The sequence below is a fragment of the Lepisma saccharinum genome, chromosome 22, assembly GCF_977018435.1.
Source record: "Lepisma saccharinum chromosome 22, izLepSacc3.1, whole genome shotgun sequence".
NCBI classification, from domain to species: domain Eukaryota; kingdom Metazoa; phylum Arthropoda; class Insecta; order Zygentoma; family Lepismatidae; genus Lepisma; species Lepisma saccharinum.
This window is the reverse complement of record NC_139250.1, coordinates 20,937,974-20,958,416: the sequence shown is the minus strand read 5'-3', so window position 1 is coordinate 20,958,416 and position 20,443 is coordinate 20,937,974. Positions and strand designations below refer to the sequence as shown.

Here is a 20,443-nt window from a genome sequence, read left to right as displayed (position 1 = left end):
TGTCCACAACCTGGAAATGACACTGCGTGACACACCAAGGGCTGCAGCCACCTCACGTTGTGTTTGCCCTGCTTCCATCCTCCCAATGGCTCTCCATGCGCTAGATTCCCCTAAATCGTGTTGTTCTGCCATCGTTCCTATTCAACACTACTCAACTGAATCCCACCTGCACTTACGGTCTGCCAGCACCACACAACCGGTGTTCCCAAGTGACCTCGTGATTGCTCCTCATATCACAAATTCTGCCACGTGCCTTATGGTGTCACTAGAGAGCTCTTCATGCTGATGATTCATCACAGATGAATTGTACTGGTTGAGGACACACTCACTTCATCAACATACATTGCTACTTTTGACTTTCCAACTTTGGTTTTGGGATTTCTTGCTTGCTCCCCTAATTGTTTTGACCAGTGCAGTACAATTTTGGATCAGAATATACATACCAAATATCCAAACATCATCATCAACAAATTTCATTGGACTTAACAGCTTTACATCTGGAGCCCGTCTAGTATCTGAGCGATGCTTTCTGAGCAAGATTTTCGCACGTTGAGCAGACAGATAATTTACTAGACGCTTTGTGCTCGTTGATCAAAATATCAGTGCCTTTGAATCTGTGATTAATGTGGCTGCATCGAGTGAAAAAGATTTCGGTGTTTGAAAAGCTGTTAATTATGGAAATAGAATAGTTGATGTGAACAAAACCGTCGAAATTTTCCATTTTCACACCCTTGCACAACTTTCTAAAACTACGGTGTATATTTAATATTTGAAATAAACAACACTTTCATTTTAATACAATTAAGAAAACTGGAATATTACATCACCTGTTACTTGAACTTCTCTCTGTAATTACGCTATATCGCAAGCCGTTAATCATATATTTCCTCATTGGTCGCCAACCCGGCATTCTTATACAGTTTTCCTCTTCTTCCCTTTGCCTCACGAGATCGAAACACAAAAACGATGTATTCTGTTTCGAGCAAGGTTCAAGTTCGCTCAGCGATCAAGTGAGCAGCGCTCGCTGAACAATCCTATTTGGCCATCAAGTAGCTGAGCGATCACGTTACTCCCCTGGCTGTTTACTCCCATCATACATTTTAATTGCATAAAGATACATTTTTTATATAAATTTTACACACAAAGTTCAAAACACACTCTCTTAGTAACCGAAAATCTACAGGTTAGTCCATAACCAGATAAAATTATATTTTTTTCCCCGGAAACAGTTGGCATAGGCGCCTAACTTGGGGCGTGGTGCAGAATCGAAAGTTACAATTGCAAAATTATATAAAAAATACTCTTTATTTCTTTGCTTCTCAGGCCCCAGGAGGTTAACAAAAATATCCTTAAGTTGTACATTTTGTAAAAGCTGAAAATTGCCCCCGCCAAGTTACGCTTATGGGAGAAGGGAGGGCGATGATACACTATAAAATATTACATAATTACCATTTTTAACTTTCGTCCTAAATGTTGTTCAAAGACAAAAAAATGTAATCGGGGGTTCCAAGGCGGGGGTTCAGTCCGCACTTTGGTTTTTTCCCCGAGTCCATTACTGATTTCATTTCAAAATTTTGATTTTCTCAAAATTTCGGGATGGGCTGTAGCCCCATCATCCCTTCCTCTGCGTACGCCAGTGATCATGTACCGGAAGCGTATTTACAAACCCTATAGTGCTGCAGCCAGAGGTATATAACACTTTCTTATTGGCTGTGTGAACCGGAAGTGTTCATGTTCCTTGTCCATTGTTCCTTATTTCTTCATTTACAGCAAAAGTATGGAACAATTAGACTTGTGATTATATAGTAATAAAGTTTGTAAACAGATTGTCGAAATTATGTTAAGAAATATACGTTTATATAATAAAATATAATGTTTAAAATGCTATACGTTGGATATACATAATTTTCTCAATTGTCATTGGTAGTTACAATGTTTGCACTGATGTGACTTTAAATACAAAAATCATTCACTTCAAGAAGAGTTCGGATTTCTGTCTTCTAATACATTAATTTAAATAATTTTGCTAAAAAATGAACCTTATTGTAAATGGGTTTTTTATCTTGTTGGGATGGATATCTGAAATCTACACTGTTCATTTGAACCCTGCCATCTAGCGTTAACTTGAAGGAACGCTGCATCAACTTCCGGAATGGCAGCCAATCAGTAGCCAAATGTCGCTGGAGGTTCTGCAGTACTATAGGTTTTGTAAATACGCGTACCGGAATTTACATCATAGCATGAGAAGAGCATTATATTTTAAACGTAGCAGTTTAAATGTCCAACTATTCAGTTATGCGCAGGCGTAACGAACATCGACCGAGCTACGCATGTGTGAAATGAAAAAGTAAGTGACTATGGCCATGCGATGGTTCCTTTTTTTTATTTTGTATCTGCAGAGCAGTGAGGGGGTGGGGGTTATTACGGCGTACACGGCCGGCGAACATCAAAGCAAAGTAAGCCACATCTCGCCGCTTTAATCTACCCTTTCTGGACATGCGAGGATCCACATGACTGCCTACGTCACCGAGGCCAGGGGTGTTTCTCGCGAGCGTCATTCGTGTGGACCTATGGGAGTCCAAGAAAAATATTGCCTTGCACCCGGCTCATCTTCTTTCGCTAATGATCGTGCTTTGTCCTATCTAGGAAGATGGAGTAAGTCTGTCAGTCAGTACAGAGGGGCTTCCCTTAGGGAAGAAAATTCTCTCTTTATTTCTTAGGGAGCATCACTCACGCTGTCCAGGGCAGGGGTTGTATCAAAACAGACGACGATCTTGTGAAATCAGGACGAGACCTACACCAGCCCCTTCGAGACTTGATACGAGAACGAGACTTAGGTCGAAAGGAGCAAGACCATACTTGAAACGAGCATACTTCGAGAAAAGGTATGAAGTCGTGGACTGGAAGTGAAAATCTTTCGAACTGAACTTCGACTGCTGCGCCAAATACGATCAGTAGATATAACCGAGGACATATTAGTTTTCCACGTTTAAAACACTTGTTTCTCACCACAGATATCACATAGCATTTGCCAATGTACTTATACATACATTTCCACACAATAGAAGAACTACAACAAACAACTTGCTGGCTTTCTACCTCCGTGATTTCAAACAAATGAACAACAAGTCCGCTTGCCACGTGACCGAGCATGCAACCTTGGCGGGCTCTGCACTGTGGTCTTGATACCTCGTGAACTTGACGCTTTCGACTGTACTAGGTGACGTCACTTCCGCCAAGACCATACTCCAAGTATGTACTTTGTACCTTTCGGACAAAGTCTTAGGCCGTGTCCGAAAGGTGGAAGACCGTACTTGAAGCGAGCATACTACGAGAATGGTTTCGCAGTTCGGTCTTGAAGTCGTGGACAGGAAGTGAAGTCGTTCGAATTGCAGTTCGACTGCAGCGCCAAATACGATCAGTAGATAAAACTGAGGACACGTTGTTTCCCCTGAGTTTTAAACACTTGTTTTTCACCATAGAAATCACATAGCATTTTCAAATGTTCGTATACATGCATTTTCACACATTAGAAGAACTTGAACCAACAACATGCTGGCTTTATGCCTCCGTGATTTCAAACACATGAACAATGAGTGCGCGAGTCACATGCTCAAACCTGGAACGAGGTGTGGTCCGCGATGTGGTATCGATTGCTCGTTCGATTGGCGTTTTCGAACTACACTAGGTGACGTCACTTCCGTCAAGACCATACTTTGAGTCTGCTCTTTGTATCTTTCGGACACAACCATAGTGTACGAAATGATAAAGCGAATGGACTAGGATGGCGGTTGAAAATTGTGCAGATGAGGGAAAGAAACTTCAGTGGACTCCATTTAATTCGAACTTCTATTTCCTTTGAAATCATCTTTAATGGCGTGATGTTTTAGTCATTTCGAATTGAAAAGAGTTATCTGTATATATTGTAATGTGGATACTTATGTTATTGGATGATAATACAGTTTTTTTCCCACGCATGGGTGTCGTGAGGAAGGTCGAACCCCCTTCCCCGATCCCTGAAATTTGCATGTTTCATTTCAAATTTAAAAAGAAACAAATAGCTTACTATTATGATGGTCGACAAAGGAAATAAAGGTTAGTCAATTAGCATTTCAGTAGAATTGCAAATGGATAGAGTATGTTCGAAAAATTGAGTGTCGAGATCAGAAATTGAGGATTTCATATTCTACCACTTAATCCATAGAATAAATGGTTCCATTGGTTATCAAAACTGCAGAAAAATGATACATTTTGTTCGTAAACTTCAGATGTTCCAAAATTGTTATTGAACGAGGCATGTAAAGTTTAATGACTAAGTACAATATGCACTTCAATACATTAACTACGTATGTGGAGTTTGTAAGAAGAAATAAAGAAAATCAGTTGTACTGAACAATCACTTGTTTGGTGGATGGGGTTGAAGATTTCTCAATGATATTATAATGTTAATAGTAATTTAATAAAAATATTATTATTTATAATATTCTATCAACGGCCTAACTCCCATGGTTCTACGTCTCAGGCGGTTTCAGTCAGTGGCGTGCCTAGGAAAGTCAGCATTGTTATGTTTTCGTGACTACAATTTGCTATTTTTTGTTGTCGTGACTGCATATTGAGGAATACATGATTACTTCTCATTTCAAACCTGTACCAGTCTTACGCCTGACTTGCAGGCCTCCCTAATGGCGCAGAGGTAGCGTCGTCGCCTTGTAATCAAGGGGTCCTGGGTTTGATACCCGGTGGAGGCACTATCGTGGTTCGGATCCCTCTTTAAACTGTAGGTCCAGTCCCAATTAGACTTTCTGTGCATAAAGTTGACTTAAAACACCAACTCAATCAATCAAAACTTGCAATTGTCAGTATAATAATGAACGCAAATTACTGTGCCCCCCTTTCCGGGCGCCCATGCTTATTATAAAGGTCTTTCTCGGGGATGGAAACTCCTCAAACCCCCCTCTCGAAGTGTCTATACTGTATGGGCAGAAGGCACATTACGTTGTCTTCTTGTATTGTCTTCATGAAACAAAAGACAATCTATGCTGTAACGAGTGATTCCCAAATGATTGCCAAGTACCTCTAAATGTTACTGGAACGTTCCTATTCGGAGCTTCTCGGCCGTAAGATTCGTTCATTAAGTCGGTAGAAACCTGGTGTTGAAGGAAGTGCTAATGAACTCGTTTCAGCTAAGGAAAACAAGCATCATTGTAACTTTCCGTAACGCAATTAAAACTTCGTCTCTTGAAACCCTTTCAATGGCAAACTTTCGAAATAACTTCTGCATTTTGTTCGAAGTGGGCGGATTTTATAAAGACTTCCTCTGGAAGCTATTTAATCGCAGTTCGCCTTTTGAGAAAATTGAAATAAGTTTATTTAATCACGACCATAGATAAGCAGTGCACTAGATCGGCAATTTTCGTTCAATTCAGTGGATTTCTTACTCGCAAGCCACCGGTGGTGACATCTAATAAAGAGTGATCACGCTGTAGAACAACAATTAGTTCGACACTCGTACCGCTAGATGGCGGCCTATAAAATAGTATCGAATTAGAATACACAAAAGGTTGGAATGAACAGAGATGAGACAGTCGAAGCAATTTTTTTTCGAGAATTCTTGTGTGACGTCAAAACTTGAAGGAAATAAGTGTTTTATTATTTTTTTTTTTTTAAAAAAAGTGTATCCAAGAATATTCGACGCAAGTTAACGCATGTATATTTAGAGTTATAATGAGAAAGAATAGCTACTGTTAAAACTACATATAAAACTGGTATTTTTAAGACAACCTCAAATTGATATCATAGTCATTGTAACAGAAAGTGGGAGGCTACTGCCCCCATTTTCCCACCGTAATCGCCGCCACTGCAATAACACATCAATGTCTTATCCAGGATTTCGAGTGTAGGATCCAGATAAATGTTTCGTTAGCTAATATAGTGATAATCTGTAAGAAAGTATGCGTATTCTGAAATTACAAGGTTAAGTCATTTGCTACAATGTCTCGAAGACACTGCTGCCATCTAAAATAAAGCTATCTGGTTTTCTAGTGACCTCTACCGTCAACTCTGGAACTGCGAAAGAAACAAATTGGCAATTTTAGTTTCGTGAACACTAGGAGAGGACATTTCGTTCGTCACAAAAAAAACAACCTTACGGTCTTCTTCTGCCATTTCAACCCCCTCATTTTGTTTCCCCTCATGCACTACATATGCAATGTGTCCCCTCTCACGGCCTCTGAATCACATTCCGAACCATTTGACCCATTGCATGAGGTCCAATCCCATCTGTCGAGTCTCCCCCATCAAATTCTATGGATCTGGTATTCTCCGTAGAAATAATTCAAGGGATCAGCTGACGTCAAAAATTTTGCTGCAACCCCTATTTCAAGGTTACCAACTGACAGGGACGTAGTAAAACAAACCCTGCAATGTAAGACGCTGTACTTTTTCATTGAACGTCCTTAATATTTTTCGAAAATGCCTAATTTATGGCGATTTTAATGCCTTTACATTGATACCATAGCATATTCAGCATATAGAATCGGTCCTCATTTGCTTAGCATCTCCCGTAGCATAACCAATCAGAAGCGACCTTTAGGTCACGAGAGCAGCTGTAATGGCGGCCGAGTGGGACGCAAACAATGCGCCACTTCAAATTTTTGAAAGCCAATAACTATTCAACCGAGAGGAATAACGTTCCATACAAAAAGGTATTAGATACAAATCAATGGCGCTGCTTAAATATATTCTTCGTAGTGCATACAGTACACGTATGGGAGAATACACTAGTTTTTACAATTGTAAACATGGGTAGAAATATCTCTGTATAGAGGTGAGACTGGCCAATGCTTTACGTTACCAAAATTGTGTATAGTTTCGGTTTGTTTACACGATCTCTCTTTAATTAAATAACAATTCCCTCTTTTACAATACACCTCTTTCTCTTTAAATTTATTAATTATAAACAAAAACCTCATCACTCAGAATGCCTTTCGTTCTGTATATACAGTAAAACCTCGTTAATCCGGACTAATGGGGGGATAAGTTGACCGGTTTAATGAAAGTCCGGATAAACTGAAATTACCTAAAAGAACAGTAGAAAATGCATTACAACTCCGTTTATAGCAACAAAACACGTTTATTATGGTGTATTTAAAGGGCATAGGCCTAAATACACTATACAGTACAGTACAAAGTCTGCGGGAAACATAATTTCATCAGTGGTTGACTGCCTTTTCTTTGGGAAGTTCTCTTGTTGACTTCTAGCCACATTTAAAAACTTGCATCTTGCATTCTATTGTTTTTTTTCCTGCACACTTCGCATCACAATCGCTAACCAGAATGTTTCATGAAATGCTTCCATGTAAAATATTGTCTGCTGTAAAAAATGCTACAAGATTTTTGAAAGCATGTTTAAAACATGTTTTTTTTTATTAAAACACTGTTTAAAACATTTTTTATTAAAACTGTTTAAAATATGCTTAAAACAAAAATAACTGTTTTGTTTCACAAATCTTTCCAACCCTAGCCTGAGAGCAATCAGTTGGCAACACTGAGGATTGTCTCTCCCCCAACATCCCATTTGCTACCCTTGCCATTGTCCACACCATGGAATATTTATAGTTAGAGCAGCAGGAGCAATGCGTGCCCTGACCTCTATGGGCATCTGGAAGTATCTTCTCTCGGTAACCATGGAAACGCAATTGCTAGATTGATGGTATGTAGGACTTCACACGCTTTAGACCTTCCACCTCTTCTACCATTCTTTCTTCCCAATATCCTTCTTGCGGGAATAGCTGAAGGGGGGGGGGGGAGAAGAGGGGTTCTATTGAATTAAAATGGCTCCTCGATGCGTAAATGTGTTCGTTCTCAACAATGGCGCTCAAGATGGGTTTATTTCTTTGTTGGGGGATCGATAATGCGTGTTTCTTTGTTGTCAAAATGCAGAGAAGCACATCAACAATCGCCTTTTGGAGAGGTGGGGTATGGATGTTGTGATTGGTTTACTTACAGTGGATGGCTCTCTGGTTGGGTTGTCTGACGTTGCACCATTGTTTGTCTTATCCACCCAAAGTGCGCCCAGCGTAAGTGCATTGGTCTTTTGTGCATGCTCACATGAATTCATGTGTATACACGTATTCGTATATTTAGTATCTGTTAGTATCGGATTGGTGTAGGCGTAACTTGGCGGGGGCAAGGGGGGCACTTGCCCCCACCAATTTTCAGGTTTATTAAAATTTACAAGTTAAGGATACATTTGTTAATATCAATGAAACCTGAGGAGCAAAGTAATAAATAATATTTTTGCACAAATGTATGTTATTTAGCAAATAATCCTGGACGCTATTTTTATGGGATACATTTTTTTCGACTCCCCCCCCCCCCCAAAGTTAAGTCCCAAGTTACGGATGCCATGGATATACAGGGGATGACGGGAGTAGGACCCCACTATACGTACACGATCTCAGCCTTTTGTAGAGGTTATGTGATCAGCACCACGCTTCGGCCGTCTTTACCATCTCGGTGTCCATTTATTAGAGGCTGGGTAAACCACAGAGCCTCTGGATGAAGGGACAATGACGTAAAAATACCCACCCCTGAAATCAGCAACCCTTGGTCTCTCGCGTGGTAGCCAAGGCTAAATCTAGGAGTAGACTAAGAAAGATATCTCACAACATAAACGTCCCGAGTAAAATATCCCCCTAACTTCCAAAGCTTTTCTTGACCGAGGTGTGTATAAAAGTTAAAACACTAACTGTGTGGAATGTAAAACATAGTGAAAAACAGTCGTGCTTGATATTCACTAATCTGGTGGATCGAGTAGTAAAATCTCGCGTTTATACACGAGTAGTAATAATACGAGGTGCATTTAAAAAAATAAGGGCCGATTATTTATAAAAAGTGTCTGGCAACATTGATTGGATCGCGACTGTACGGTAATATCAACTCGTCCATTGGTGATTCAGCAATCATATTTTCGCTAGTCAGTTGTTGGTTATCCTGTGAGCTAAAATGGCTGCTTGATTAAACAAACCTGCCAGTTGAGAAGTACGGTCTGTGAAATGATTTCTTAACGCCAGAGGTCATAATGCTGCCGAAATTCACAAGAGAATTATGTCAAGTGTATGATCCGAGTGTAATGAGTGAAGGAAAGGTACGACAATGGTGTCGTGCTTTCACACCCACCAAGGGCGACAAATTTCAAGCAACCTCAATCTGCATGAAAAGTCATGGCAACTGTGTTCTGGGACAAACAAGGTGTGCTTTTGGTGGATTTCATGGAGCCGGGCAAAATAATAGCATCGCAGGCATGCTGTGAAACGAGATCAAAATTTAGGCGTGATAAACAAAACCGACGACGTGGAACTGTTCTTATTCATGGCAACGCTAGACCACACACTGTTGCCCTAACTCTCCAGACGATTCAGAGGTTCGTATGGGAACTTCTTGATCAACCACCTTACAGTCCGAACCTTGCACTTAGTGACTATTAGCCTACTTCTTCCTGCACCTCAAACAAAGTGGCTTGCATCTCAACTATTTTAATAATCCGAGATATTGAAAAGACAGTGTTGGATTGGCTGAACTCCCAGGCGACAAGTTTCTATGCAGGGGGAATAAAAGAAATGTTCCATGGTACCAAACGTGAAAATGTAGTGGATATGTACGAGTTTGTAGCCACTAATACAGTGTTGCTACACATATAACATTTGGATAAAATTGGTTTATTTTTATTAGTTATTATTGTAAAATGATTATGACGGTGGTAATAATAATTATTGTTATTATTTCTACTACTCAAGCCGGCCCCCATGGCGGAGTGGTTAGCACATCGCGCTATGACGTCAGGGGTCCCGGGTTCGAATCCCGGTCTCGGCATGGATGTTTGCGAGTGTCCATCGATTTCATCATATCATCACTCATCCCCATCTTCCACTAGCCAATAGTGGCACAAAAAGCGAAGTAAAAGTTTTGGCGACGTTGATGGCTAACTGGTATCAATTTCTCTTTTCAGCGTACCGGAAGTGTCAGCCAGGGGATTTTAAATGCGTGGCGGACTCGGGGCCATGCTTGCCCATGTCGAAGAAGTGCGACGGGTACTACGACTGCAGGAACAAGAAGGACGAGGAGGGCTGCACCCACAAGGCGGCGTGCAATCTGGACCAGTTCAGGTGCGCCAACGGACAAGGCTGCATCGAGAACTTCCAGAAGTGCAATCACAGGAACGACTGCGGTGACGGGAGCGACGAAGTGGGATGCAGTAAGTGCAATTAGGTCTTGTTCATTGGTTGCAGGGTTGGTTGTCAGTGTCAAAAGTGCCTTAACACCCTTTATAAGATGCCAAGGAGTTAGGCTGGGTACAATTGGTCATGATGGATACAGGTTAGGCCTAGGGGGAACCATATTGGTGTGTTTCAAGCGGACGTCCGCATATTGATGGCCGCCGTATTGAATTCAACTCATTCTTTTTTTTTAAAGGAAGGGGGTGATATGATATATCAAATCAGGCTAGAATTTCACGAGAAATACTACGGTTAAGGTTTTTTCAACCTATCTTTAATCAGTAAAAAGTTCTGACTGCATGACTTTAACAAATGTCTCATTTTCCAGGTGTGAGAAACAGTGTCAGAATACACAGGAATGCACTCTTTTCATATCAGTTTCTCTTTCTGTATCCCCCCCCTTGTTTCTATCTTTGTCAATATCTATTTTTCTTTCTTCCTTTTTTATCTCTATCTCTTATCAATCTTTCATCCTCTGTTTTTTCTGTACCTTTCTCTCGCTTCCTCCCTTTATTTGGTGGCGACGCATCTGTTTAAAATACTTTCAGAACATACCGTTCAAAATGTCCTTAGTACTAGTAACGATGTGGTAGACAGTTTGTACGTAGACCCTACATATACATGAAGTATGTGGTACAGAAGTTGAAAAACGAGTAGCTGCTCAATGTAAAATGTAATTCAATTCAATTTCATCATTGAAATTCGCCTGACTTTATGATTTAACATAACATTACACATCTAATATTCTGAATTGTTATAGTTTTTTTACTGTGCATAAAGTGGACTTAAAACACCAATTACATAAATCAAATCAAATCAAAGATATTCCATGTTTTGTAAACCTAGTGCGATTCTGACATTTTAGCGCACTCTGGTGGCTACAAACTAATCTCACAAGCTGGTAAAATCGATTCTATAAAAAGGTACCCTTGTCGCGACATATTGAGGAATGAATATTCCAGTCAGTAAGACCAAAATTATGAGTGGTTAGCACAGCGTGCTACGACGCCAGGGGTCCCAGGTTCGAATCCCGGCATGCATGCTCTTTGTGACTGTCCATTTATCAGTTTCATCACATCATCACTCATTCTTATCTTAGCAATTAGCCATCAGTGGCATAAAAGCGAAGTAAAATAAATCAAATCAATCAATCAATCAATGATCAAAATTACGAATGTCAACATACTAAATACTTTCTGACAAGTTACGTGTGAGAAGGGTTGTTTTCATTTTAAGCCCCTCAATTTTCTAAAATCATATTAAAAAGTTTCACAAATGTTTAAGAGTAGCTGGCAACCGTTACGTTACGCCTGACTCTGTACGCAACCCATCTGCGAGTGCTGTAAAGTGGGTTGCATTCTACAGTTAAGGGGTCACGCGGGCACTATTGCTCGACACTGTACAATGTTGCCTTAAAACACAAAGGAAAAGCTTCTTCCCTACTTTAACACGGGGATATCGACCTTGAAGTTTCTCATAAACGTCGCGTTTCCAAGACAAATGAATGGAAATTCTCGTTCGGGCGCTGTTCTACATGTTGTTAGACTCGTTCCGGAAGCTTACGAGAGCAAGTGGGAAAACCGAAAAGGATAATAGGCCAGGAGCGTAGTGGAACATTACAGCTACGCCAGAGAGAGGAAGAAAGAACCAAAATATTATCTTTTCATTACGAGATGTGCGTCGTTAGCTTACGGCCTGTCTGGTTTTCCCATTGTTCCTTCAAGGGACATTAACAGGGAACATTAAGGCCTGCATTGAAAGTAACAAGCCAGGTGCCTCTTAAATATTAGCTCCGTTCATTTACAAAGAATTCCTCATATTTCTTAAATGATATTTCCCAAACCCTTCAGCTTACGTTTCTCCCAGTAGAAATAAATACGAGGGGAAGTCAGGAAATAAAGTTCACTAATTAATATCTAATGTTCTGTTCACCACTGTAATAATCATTGTGTATATATATATTTCAAGACTCAAGTGCAACTGACATTGGAAACCGCTGCCATCTACCAATCAGAATCTAAGTTTCATTAGATATTAATTATAGAACGTTACTTTCTGACTATCCCTCGTATATGTCTATGGGTATAAATTGGCTTATTTTATTTTCGAGAATGATATCCGCCGTGAAACTTTTTTTTTACCCAGCATAGGCAAGCAATTTTTAAAAATTTGCCGCATTTACAAATTCTTTACAAGATTTATGATTAGGTTTACATAACTTCCCATCGGTTTACAAATTCCTTTTCACGTTTACAAAATTCCGCATCAGATTAGATTTTAAAATTTTGTCGTTTTCTCACAATAAAATTCTACGTATAAACTTGCTTCATAATTATTTGGAGCACATCAGTGTAACACATGGAACTGTGTTAAACTAGTATCGGGAAGAATGTATATAAACGAAGACATAAAAAGCCTTACTCACTTGGTCCCGATTGTATTGTTCAAAAAACATTGAAATATTTCTATACTTCTATTTACTTCTCCATATTTTTGCACTGTAATCCTGAAAACTCTTCTAAATTTATTTACTACTGATGTGTGAAGCAGTACACTATTTCACATTAAATACCGCATGAATGAAGAAACTATAAAAAATGCACACAGTAATAAAATTGGAAATAATTGTACATTCATTGACAGTATGAATTTCTCTATTTCTCACAGTTAAAGACGTGTTTGCCCAATTAAAAGAAAATATTTTGTAGCCAAGGACGTTGAATATTCGACCCTTTTTGAATCCATCCAAACATCAACCTTTCTTCCGCACTACGATGCCAGAGGTCCTGGGTTCGATTCCCAGCCTTGGCATGACTGTTATTTGTGAATGTCCCTTTGTCAATTTTATCCTCATCTTCCCGATTAGCCAAAAAGTAGCAGAAAAGCGTAGTAAAAGAAATCAATCAACTAATTTTACCCTTCACTATGCAATTCAGAAACGTACTTATCCGGGGGGGGGGGGAGCTCACAGAGAAATTCAAGAAACTATTTTGTTATTGAATCACTGCTTCCTTTGTTAATTATACACGTGCATTTTTTATTAATTATAATAATTATAAAAATTATCATAATTAATAAGAAATAATAAACAATTATGGCATGAGTGGCACACATATTTTACCTTTCACTAAAACTCACCAAAACTATAATAATTTGTCATTAATGCTTTTTGTTTATTGAGGTGTCGTTGTTCATTAATTATAATAATTACCAATATTACCATCATTACCAACCACACTCTCTCACTGGCTTGTCTCGGAATAACGCATATTAAAGATGGCGCCTGACAGAGGCGTCTCCTGAACGCATGCGTCAATTGTGGGAAAAAGGACAGCTTGCTCTGCTACGACATTAATGAGCATTTCTACATTCTAATTTCTTCATATATGAGAAGTATTTATTTTACACGAGAGCGCTGAACTAAGATTATATTACATTTCTTGGATCTGAAGTGACGCATGCGTCAATTGTGGGAAAAGATTCCCTTTCTTTCACTTCAGATCCAAGAAATGTAATATAAGCTTAGTTCAGCGCTCTCGTGTAAAATAAATACTTCTCCTATATGAAGAAATAAGAATGTAGAAATGCTCATTAATGTCGTCGCAGAGCAATCTGTCCTTTTCCCCCCACAATTGACGCATGCGTTCAGGAGACGCCTCTGGTGCCTGATAAGCCCACCTAGTACATTTTGCCTCCTATTTACATTATATTTACGTTTTTATGAACCAAAGAAATACAGAAATATTGGGAACTCCCTAGGAAACAATGTAATTTTTTTTCAATTTTGTAATTAAATTTTCACGGTTGAAAAATAAAAAAATAGAGGCGGTGGGCCTGTCAACCCCTCTTTCCCCGTCGGGTAAGATAGAGTTAATACGGTAACGAATTAAACAAGGTTGAAAATACAACCTTGAGTTTTCAGCGTCACCGCTCCGAAAATCCCCACAGAGTCCATAACTCGGTAACCCTTTTCAGGACCCCGCTCCAGGGGCCACGAAGAAACAAATCGCTCTGACGTAGGGTAGGCTCGTCCCATGCATGCAAATGGCTTCATTTGGTGAGGACATGGAGAAGAGGAGAAGGGAAGACTTTTTTGTTGTTGTCCTGATAGGAGTCGGAATTCGCAAACAACAACGACGGACAACAATACCCCCCCCCCCCTTTTCCCATCCATTCCTCCTCGCAGATAGTGGCCCTAGACAGAAAGTTATTAAAACTCCCTCTACCCCTGTCCTCTGACCCTGTAGCTATTCTCGTCCCTTTAAGGGGGTGCCGGCTCCAATTTGGGCTTATCTGCGTTCGACGTGGATTATTTCGGTCGGTCTTCGGCTTTGAATTTATTGCCGCAATAATACAACGGACTTGCAAGGCTTGGAGCTCGTGCTATGGACAATCCTTCGAAAGAAACATTTGGTTGCATCCTTGGAGAAATACATGACAAAGGCCCCAACTCTTAGTTTTCTACAACCCCTAACTAAGAGTTGGAGTTATGTGGAATTTAATATTGCAATGGATGAGACATATGTTTTTATTTGTTCGACTTGTATTGTTTCAAAGAACCACGGCTTTGACTTTATTATTATTTTATTTTGGCTATTTTAGTCCCTTTCTACATTTCTAGAGTAATCGCGACGATGAAGATGGGCAGAGATAAGAGAATAAACAAAATTAGTGGCGGCGAATGGGTTCCAAAACTGGGGGGCAAGGGCAGTCCCTTGGTATAGCATAGTGCGGGGGCAAAAGTGGCAAAAAGTAGTGGGAGGCAACTGCCCCCTAATCGCCGCCACTGAACAAAATTGAACACCCATGATGCCTTTTGAAGGATTCGTGGTGTGTGTTCAGATAGCCAACTATACAGGGTGTCATTTTAATGGCTCCCAAGGACCACGGAAACGTATAGAGGACATCAAAACAAACAACATTTCTCAGTAACATTTTTCTCATTGGTGCATCTTTTCGGCGCTACAGTCGTTCAAAAAAGCCCGTTTTACCACACACATAATTTGATTGTATTTGTGACGTCATTTCCCGCCGTGAAGCGATGCGTTCCAGGGTTGCCAGGAACACTTATATTCTGTGAAAAATGACATAGCTACAATCAGCCACATTATGTACCGTAAAACAAAACGAGAAAACACGTTCTTTAACCTAACAGGAAGTAAACAAACGATACTAAAAATGGTAGAAAGAAAATAGAATTCAAGTGGAAGTGGTCATATCGAATTTTGTCTCAGCTTACATGTCAAATATTTTCAAATATAGTTACCAAGTTGGCATCTACAATTTAGTCTATCCACTTCGTCCTTCTGATACTAGTTGTCTGTGACACACTGAACAGATGACAAAATAGAAATCAAAGAACTCAAAATTCCAAAAGTTAGCAACACACAATATAATGTATATTCAGGGTATTATGAGTCCAGGGTGTACTACGTGGAGGGCGGCGAGTAAAATTTGTGTAAGAAATCATGGATGGTGATGTCAGCGCCAAGCTCATATTGTGGCTCAGTAAGAAACTAACTACACATTAGAAATTGCGATTTCTTTCATTGTCCATTTGCCCTGAATCCAAATCCAAAATTAGAAAATGTTTTAAAAAAACTGAAGGAATAATGTTTCAAAACTGCAGGAAAAACGCTTTAAAACTGCAGGAATGCTTGAAAACTGCAGGAATAATGCTTGAAAACTGAAGGAATGATACTTCAAAACTGAAGCAATAATGCTTCAAAACTGCAGGAATTATGCTTCAAAACTGCGGGGAAATGTTTCCAAACTGGTGCCCGTTTACTGGTCTGGGCAAGAACTTAGAAACTTCACTTTTCACGTTTAGCATGACATTTAGGACACACAGAATGACGTAAATAGCAACCTCCTGAACGGAAACTGGTGCTTGAACAAACAGTTTATCACTTTCTCCCTTGAGTGAGGAAACCGAAGCGGAACTAAAATCGTCACGAGTGGGGTCTCTTCACGAATTATTTCACTGCACTTTGTCCTCCGTAACAATCCCGTTTGAGAACGAAAGGAAGCTCTCGCAATTTAACCTCGAAGGACGTTTACGAATCTCGTAAAGTTGCACCAAACTTGTAGCGCCCTCTGGCAGCTTCCTAAGCGTTCTTGGCGAAACTGCGTGGTCCAATGTTGCCAGTCCATGACCGAAAGTGCCCCTTTCATCAAATATTCAGTATTTTGCAGTTCAGTGACAAGCAGTTGCTTTCTTACGAGTGTTTAAATTGATACTTGTATTTAAAAAATAATAGGATTCTAAACAACAATGACTACCTTGTTCAGTATAGAATACCAAATTTTTCGTTTGTGGTTACCAAAAATCTTAACCAAACATGCTTTTCTAATTCAAATGAAGCAGTTTTTTTTCCGTGCCTCACCTACATATCACACATAATGAGATTTAATTAGTGACCTTTCTTTCTCTGGAGAGCAGTGAGGGTATCAGATGCCAAACGTTCAGGATAGTTATAAATTATTGAGCGTATTTGATATATGAATTAAAAAGCAACACACTATTGTAGCAAACTTTCTTTAGTTGCAAATGATAAACCAGCTATATGACTTTGTACGTGGCGCCACGGTGGCAAGGTAAGGAACCTCAGTACCAAGATGGTTACCGTACAAGCAGTGATGTGCGTCTACGCGTAAACAACGATAGTCTACATTCTACACGTAGACTATTTTATACACGTAGATGACGCAATCTATGTAAACATCTTGGCGAAAGGTGATAACTTAGCAAAGGACGCCGTGGAATTAGAAGAAAATTACACTGCGTATCAGTTACTGATGTGTAAGAAGTTTTCATACTCTTTCTTCCAAATTCGAAAAAATTCTCACCTAGGAAAAAACCTAATATAGGAAATATTCTAGTGTTTTATAGGAAAAAGATTAATTTTGCCTCACGACTGCCATCTGTTGTCTTTTTTGTATACTATTTATCTTTTTCCATAGTTGATGATAGATGAGAAGATAAATTTTGTTGTAAATAGAATTCTTTCTTGTCAGTTCGTTAGGAACCAATATAGTTGAAAATGTCACTTTCCTTTCATGAAACTCTTGCAAATTATTTTTAATGCACTTTAGATTGTCTACGTAGTCTATGTAAGCTACAACCCAATGTAATCTACGCGTAGATTACGTGTAGACAACGCATGTAGACGTAAACTTATAGTCTACGGCATATCACTGCGTACAAGAGCGTTCTTTGATTTCATGAAACCAAATCTGCAATAACTAGCTATGCAAAGGCATTTTGGCTCATAGTATAAGCGTAATCGTACTGGAAAGAACTCCATAAAACGTTCGTATCAGCAAATTAATGATACAAGAAGTGTCGAACATAGGAAATCATCTGGCAGGTTCCTGGTCTCCGAATTTTCATGAATCGAGCGAGAGGCGCTTTTACGATAAGCCCGGATAAATCTATTCGTCGCATGTGTTGTAAATGAAACTGTTCGACTTGGACATGTCTATAAAAGACAACAAACAAAACATTGGCACTCTACTTTCTTCTTTTTTTTTTATTCATCCTTGAAATGTGCTCAAACCCTGTATATCATGGGAAGAAGAACAGGTGGTTACTTATTTAGCAGCTTAGCAAAAACAAAATGAACTTTACTGCACTTACCCATAAAAATTTCCCCTTTTCTCCCTCTGCACAGAGAAACCTCATCATGTTGCAACACTGTCGCAATCACCGGACTCCCGCCATCAATTCCAATTTCCTTGCGGGAACCCCAGTGACTTTCCTCTTTCTCCCCCTCAATTGCTCCCCCCTCCCCCGAAAAAGTTCCCTTCGAACGTTCGTCCGAGGAACACAGTATTAAATATTTAAAGAAGCAAGTAATCTTTTAGAAGTCGAGTCCGGAGGACGCACTTAAGCGTAAGGGAAAGAAGTTTTGTGGCTGAGAAGTTAAAAGCTAAACACGGGGATAGAAAAAGCCCTGTGGGAGGGCTTTTAATGGTGGATGATGGATGTTCGTGTTGTTTACATGGCCGTGCACGTGTCTCTTTCGTAGCTGTCAATGCTACAACTATACTCCACCCAGGGTAAGTCCCAAGTACTTCAATAAACAAACATTTACTACATGTGTGTGTGTACTCATTGTATGTATACGATAGAAATCCTACATATACATGGAACGTATTTTCTATGCTAGCTAAGTTATCTCCGAAATCCAAAACGGAGCAATTTTATGAAAAATGTTAAAAATTTAAGACAAATTAATATATAAGGTTAATATTTTGGATTCCATTAAAAGATTAAATCCTGTTCTTTATTTTACGAATAAACAAATAAAATGAACCACAATTTGGAATGTGACATTTTATGAAGATTACTCTAATAACAGCTAGTTAAAACATAGTCTTAAATATTATCATGCAAATTGTCCATTTGGGCATTGTGTGCACCAGGTAGACAATTTCATATAAATAATCCTGTTTCATATTGTCTTCTTTTCTCGTTGACATGGGCGCTCTATATTTTATCACTGCACTTGATTGAAGTTTCAATTTTTACAGAAATAATAATAATTATTTATATTGTCATTGTTTTGTGATTACCGATTTCAATTTTTAAAATGAAGAAAATAATTGGACAAAATGTCACAGCACTTCAAAAATAAAAAGGAACACAAATTTTTCAATTAGATCATTACAGTATTATGAGATATATAGCCAGACCTTGAACTCAGCACAGTATAATTTGACCCGGACTTTTCTATTTTCTTATGGGTTTATGGTTGTTGTCGATTCTAGAAATATTCGCAAATTCTTCCAGTTATGAATGTGGTGGGAGATATCCTGCTCCGAATGGAATTGTTGAATTAAGTTATTTTTAGCTTCTCTTTCGTTCTCACGTGTTTGTTTGTTGTTGGAAAGTTGAAACAAAGAAGAAAGAAGTGAAAAAGAGGGGGAAATTAGAATAAAGCAGCACATAGGGAACAGGCACGTAGCCAGTGTGAGAGCTTGGAAAGGGTGGGGGGATAATAAACGATGGCACTATCAATGTGTCCTGATGTATTAATTTTGTTGATTAATATAAACAATTGCTGCAATAATTGAAAAAAAACATAGTACTACTGCCGCAATAAGAGGTACTAAAATAATTATGCTACTAAGAGAAGATAGCAAAAATGAATTGACATGAATACAGTTGACTTAAATTTACGATTGTTTTTTAATGAGCATTTTTAAATATTAATGATGCATGTGTTTACACAGTTTAAAATCATTGGATACGAATTCAATCTACGACATCAGTTTGTTTCTCAAATTGTAATTCCTCTCGTGTATGCCTTTCATTTGAGCGGATGTTTTATTTTTTCCCAACGGTAATTTTCAATTCTATTCACACGTTCCTGTTTGAATAATTTCGCACGTCAAACAGATAGTATGATTTGCTTTTACAAACATAGGTTTGCGAAGAAAGTTGATGCATGCACCATCAGTAAACGTGATAATTCCGGTCAGTCAGTCATTAATCAATATTCTGGTCAATTCTGTACGCAATAGTCCAGTGTGAATACATACATCTACATAAATTTGCAAAATGTGTACAGTAGATCGCAAAATATCCGTATGCAAGCACCTATAGTATAATCTATATTTCGCTCGGCCTTGAACTGTGCAAGGTGAAAACAAAAGCAAAACGGAGTTGTGTTCTCGTGGTAGCGAAATGAACATCGTTGCCAACTGTTGAGGTGCATCCGGAATGTCCGCTATTTTAGGAACCTTAGTTTTGATCTTCCACGCAATTCAGTTGTGTGGAATCCCACAATTGCTTTATCGCTCGGCTCGGAAGTGGATCGAACAGGAACTGCAGTCTCGATCGAAGTGTTCCCTCCGGTGGGGAGATATTTGAATTTTTGAACGTCGCATTCTTGCTGTTGGTGGAAAGGCATACATATTAAATAAGCTGCGTTGGTTGGTAAAGCATTAGCTGGCTCTTTGGGATACACAGGCCAATTAACGCATTTCCAATTAATTTTTGCTCGTAGAAACCCTTGGGATTTGGCATATTTGGTTTGGTCTATGCTCTGTGGCAGTCATAATCGTGTGCATAGCGGAAGACCTTACCTAGATGAACAAATATTTAATAACTTTTCATTGTATTATACATACGTAGTTTTTTGTTTTTTTTTCGAATATGA

General features: G+C 39.1%; 1 protein-coding gene across 1 annotated transcript in view; it reads left to right on the top strand.

Annotated features, from left to right (window-relative positions):
• Positions 1–20,443, top strand: part of mgl (low-density lipoprotein receptor-related protein megalin) — a 262,815-nt gene that overhangs the window by 96,712 nt on the left and 145,660 nt on the right. The window contains exon 3 of the mRNA XM_083143948.1: positions 10,010–10,255. Coding sequence (XP_083000074.1) covers positions 10,010–10,255 — 246 coding nt within the window. The remainder of the gene's footprint in view (positions 1–10,009; positions 10,256–20,443) is intronic.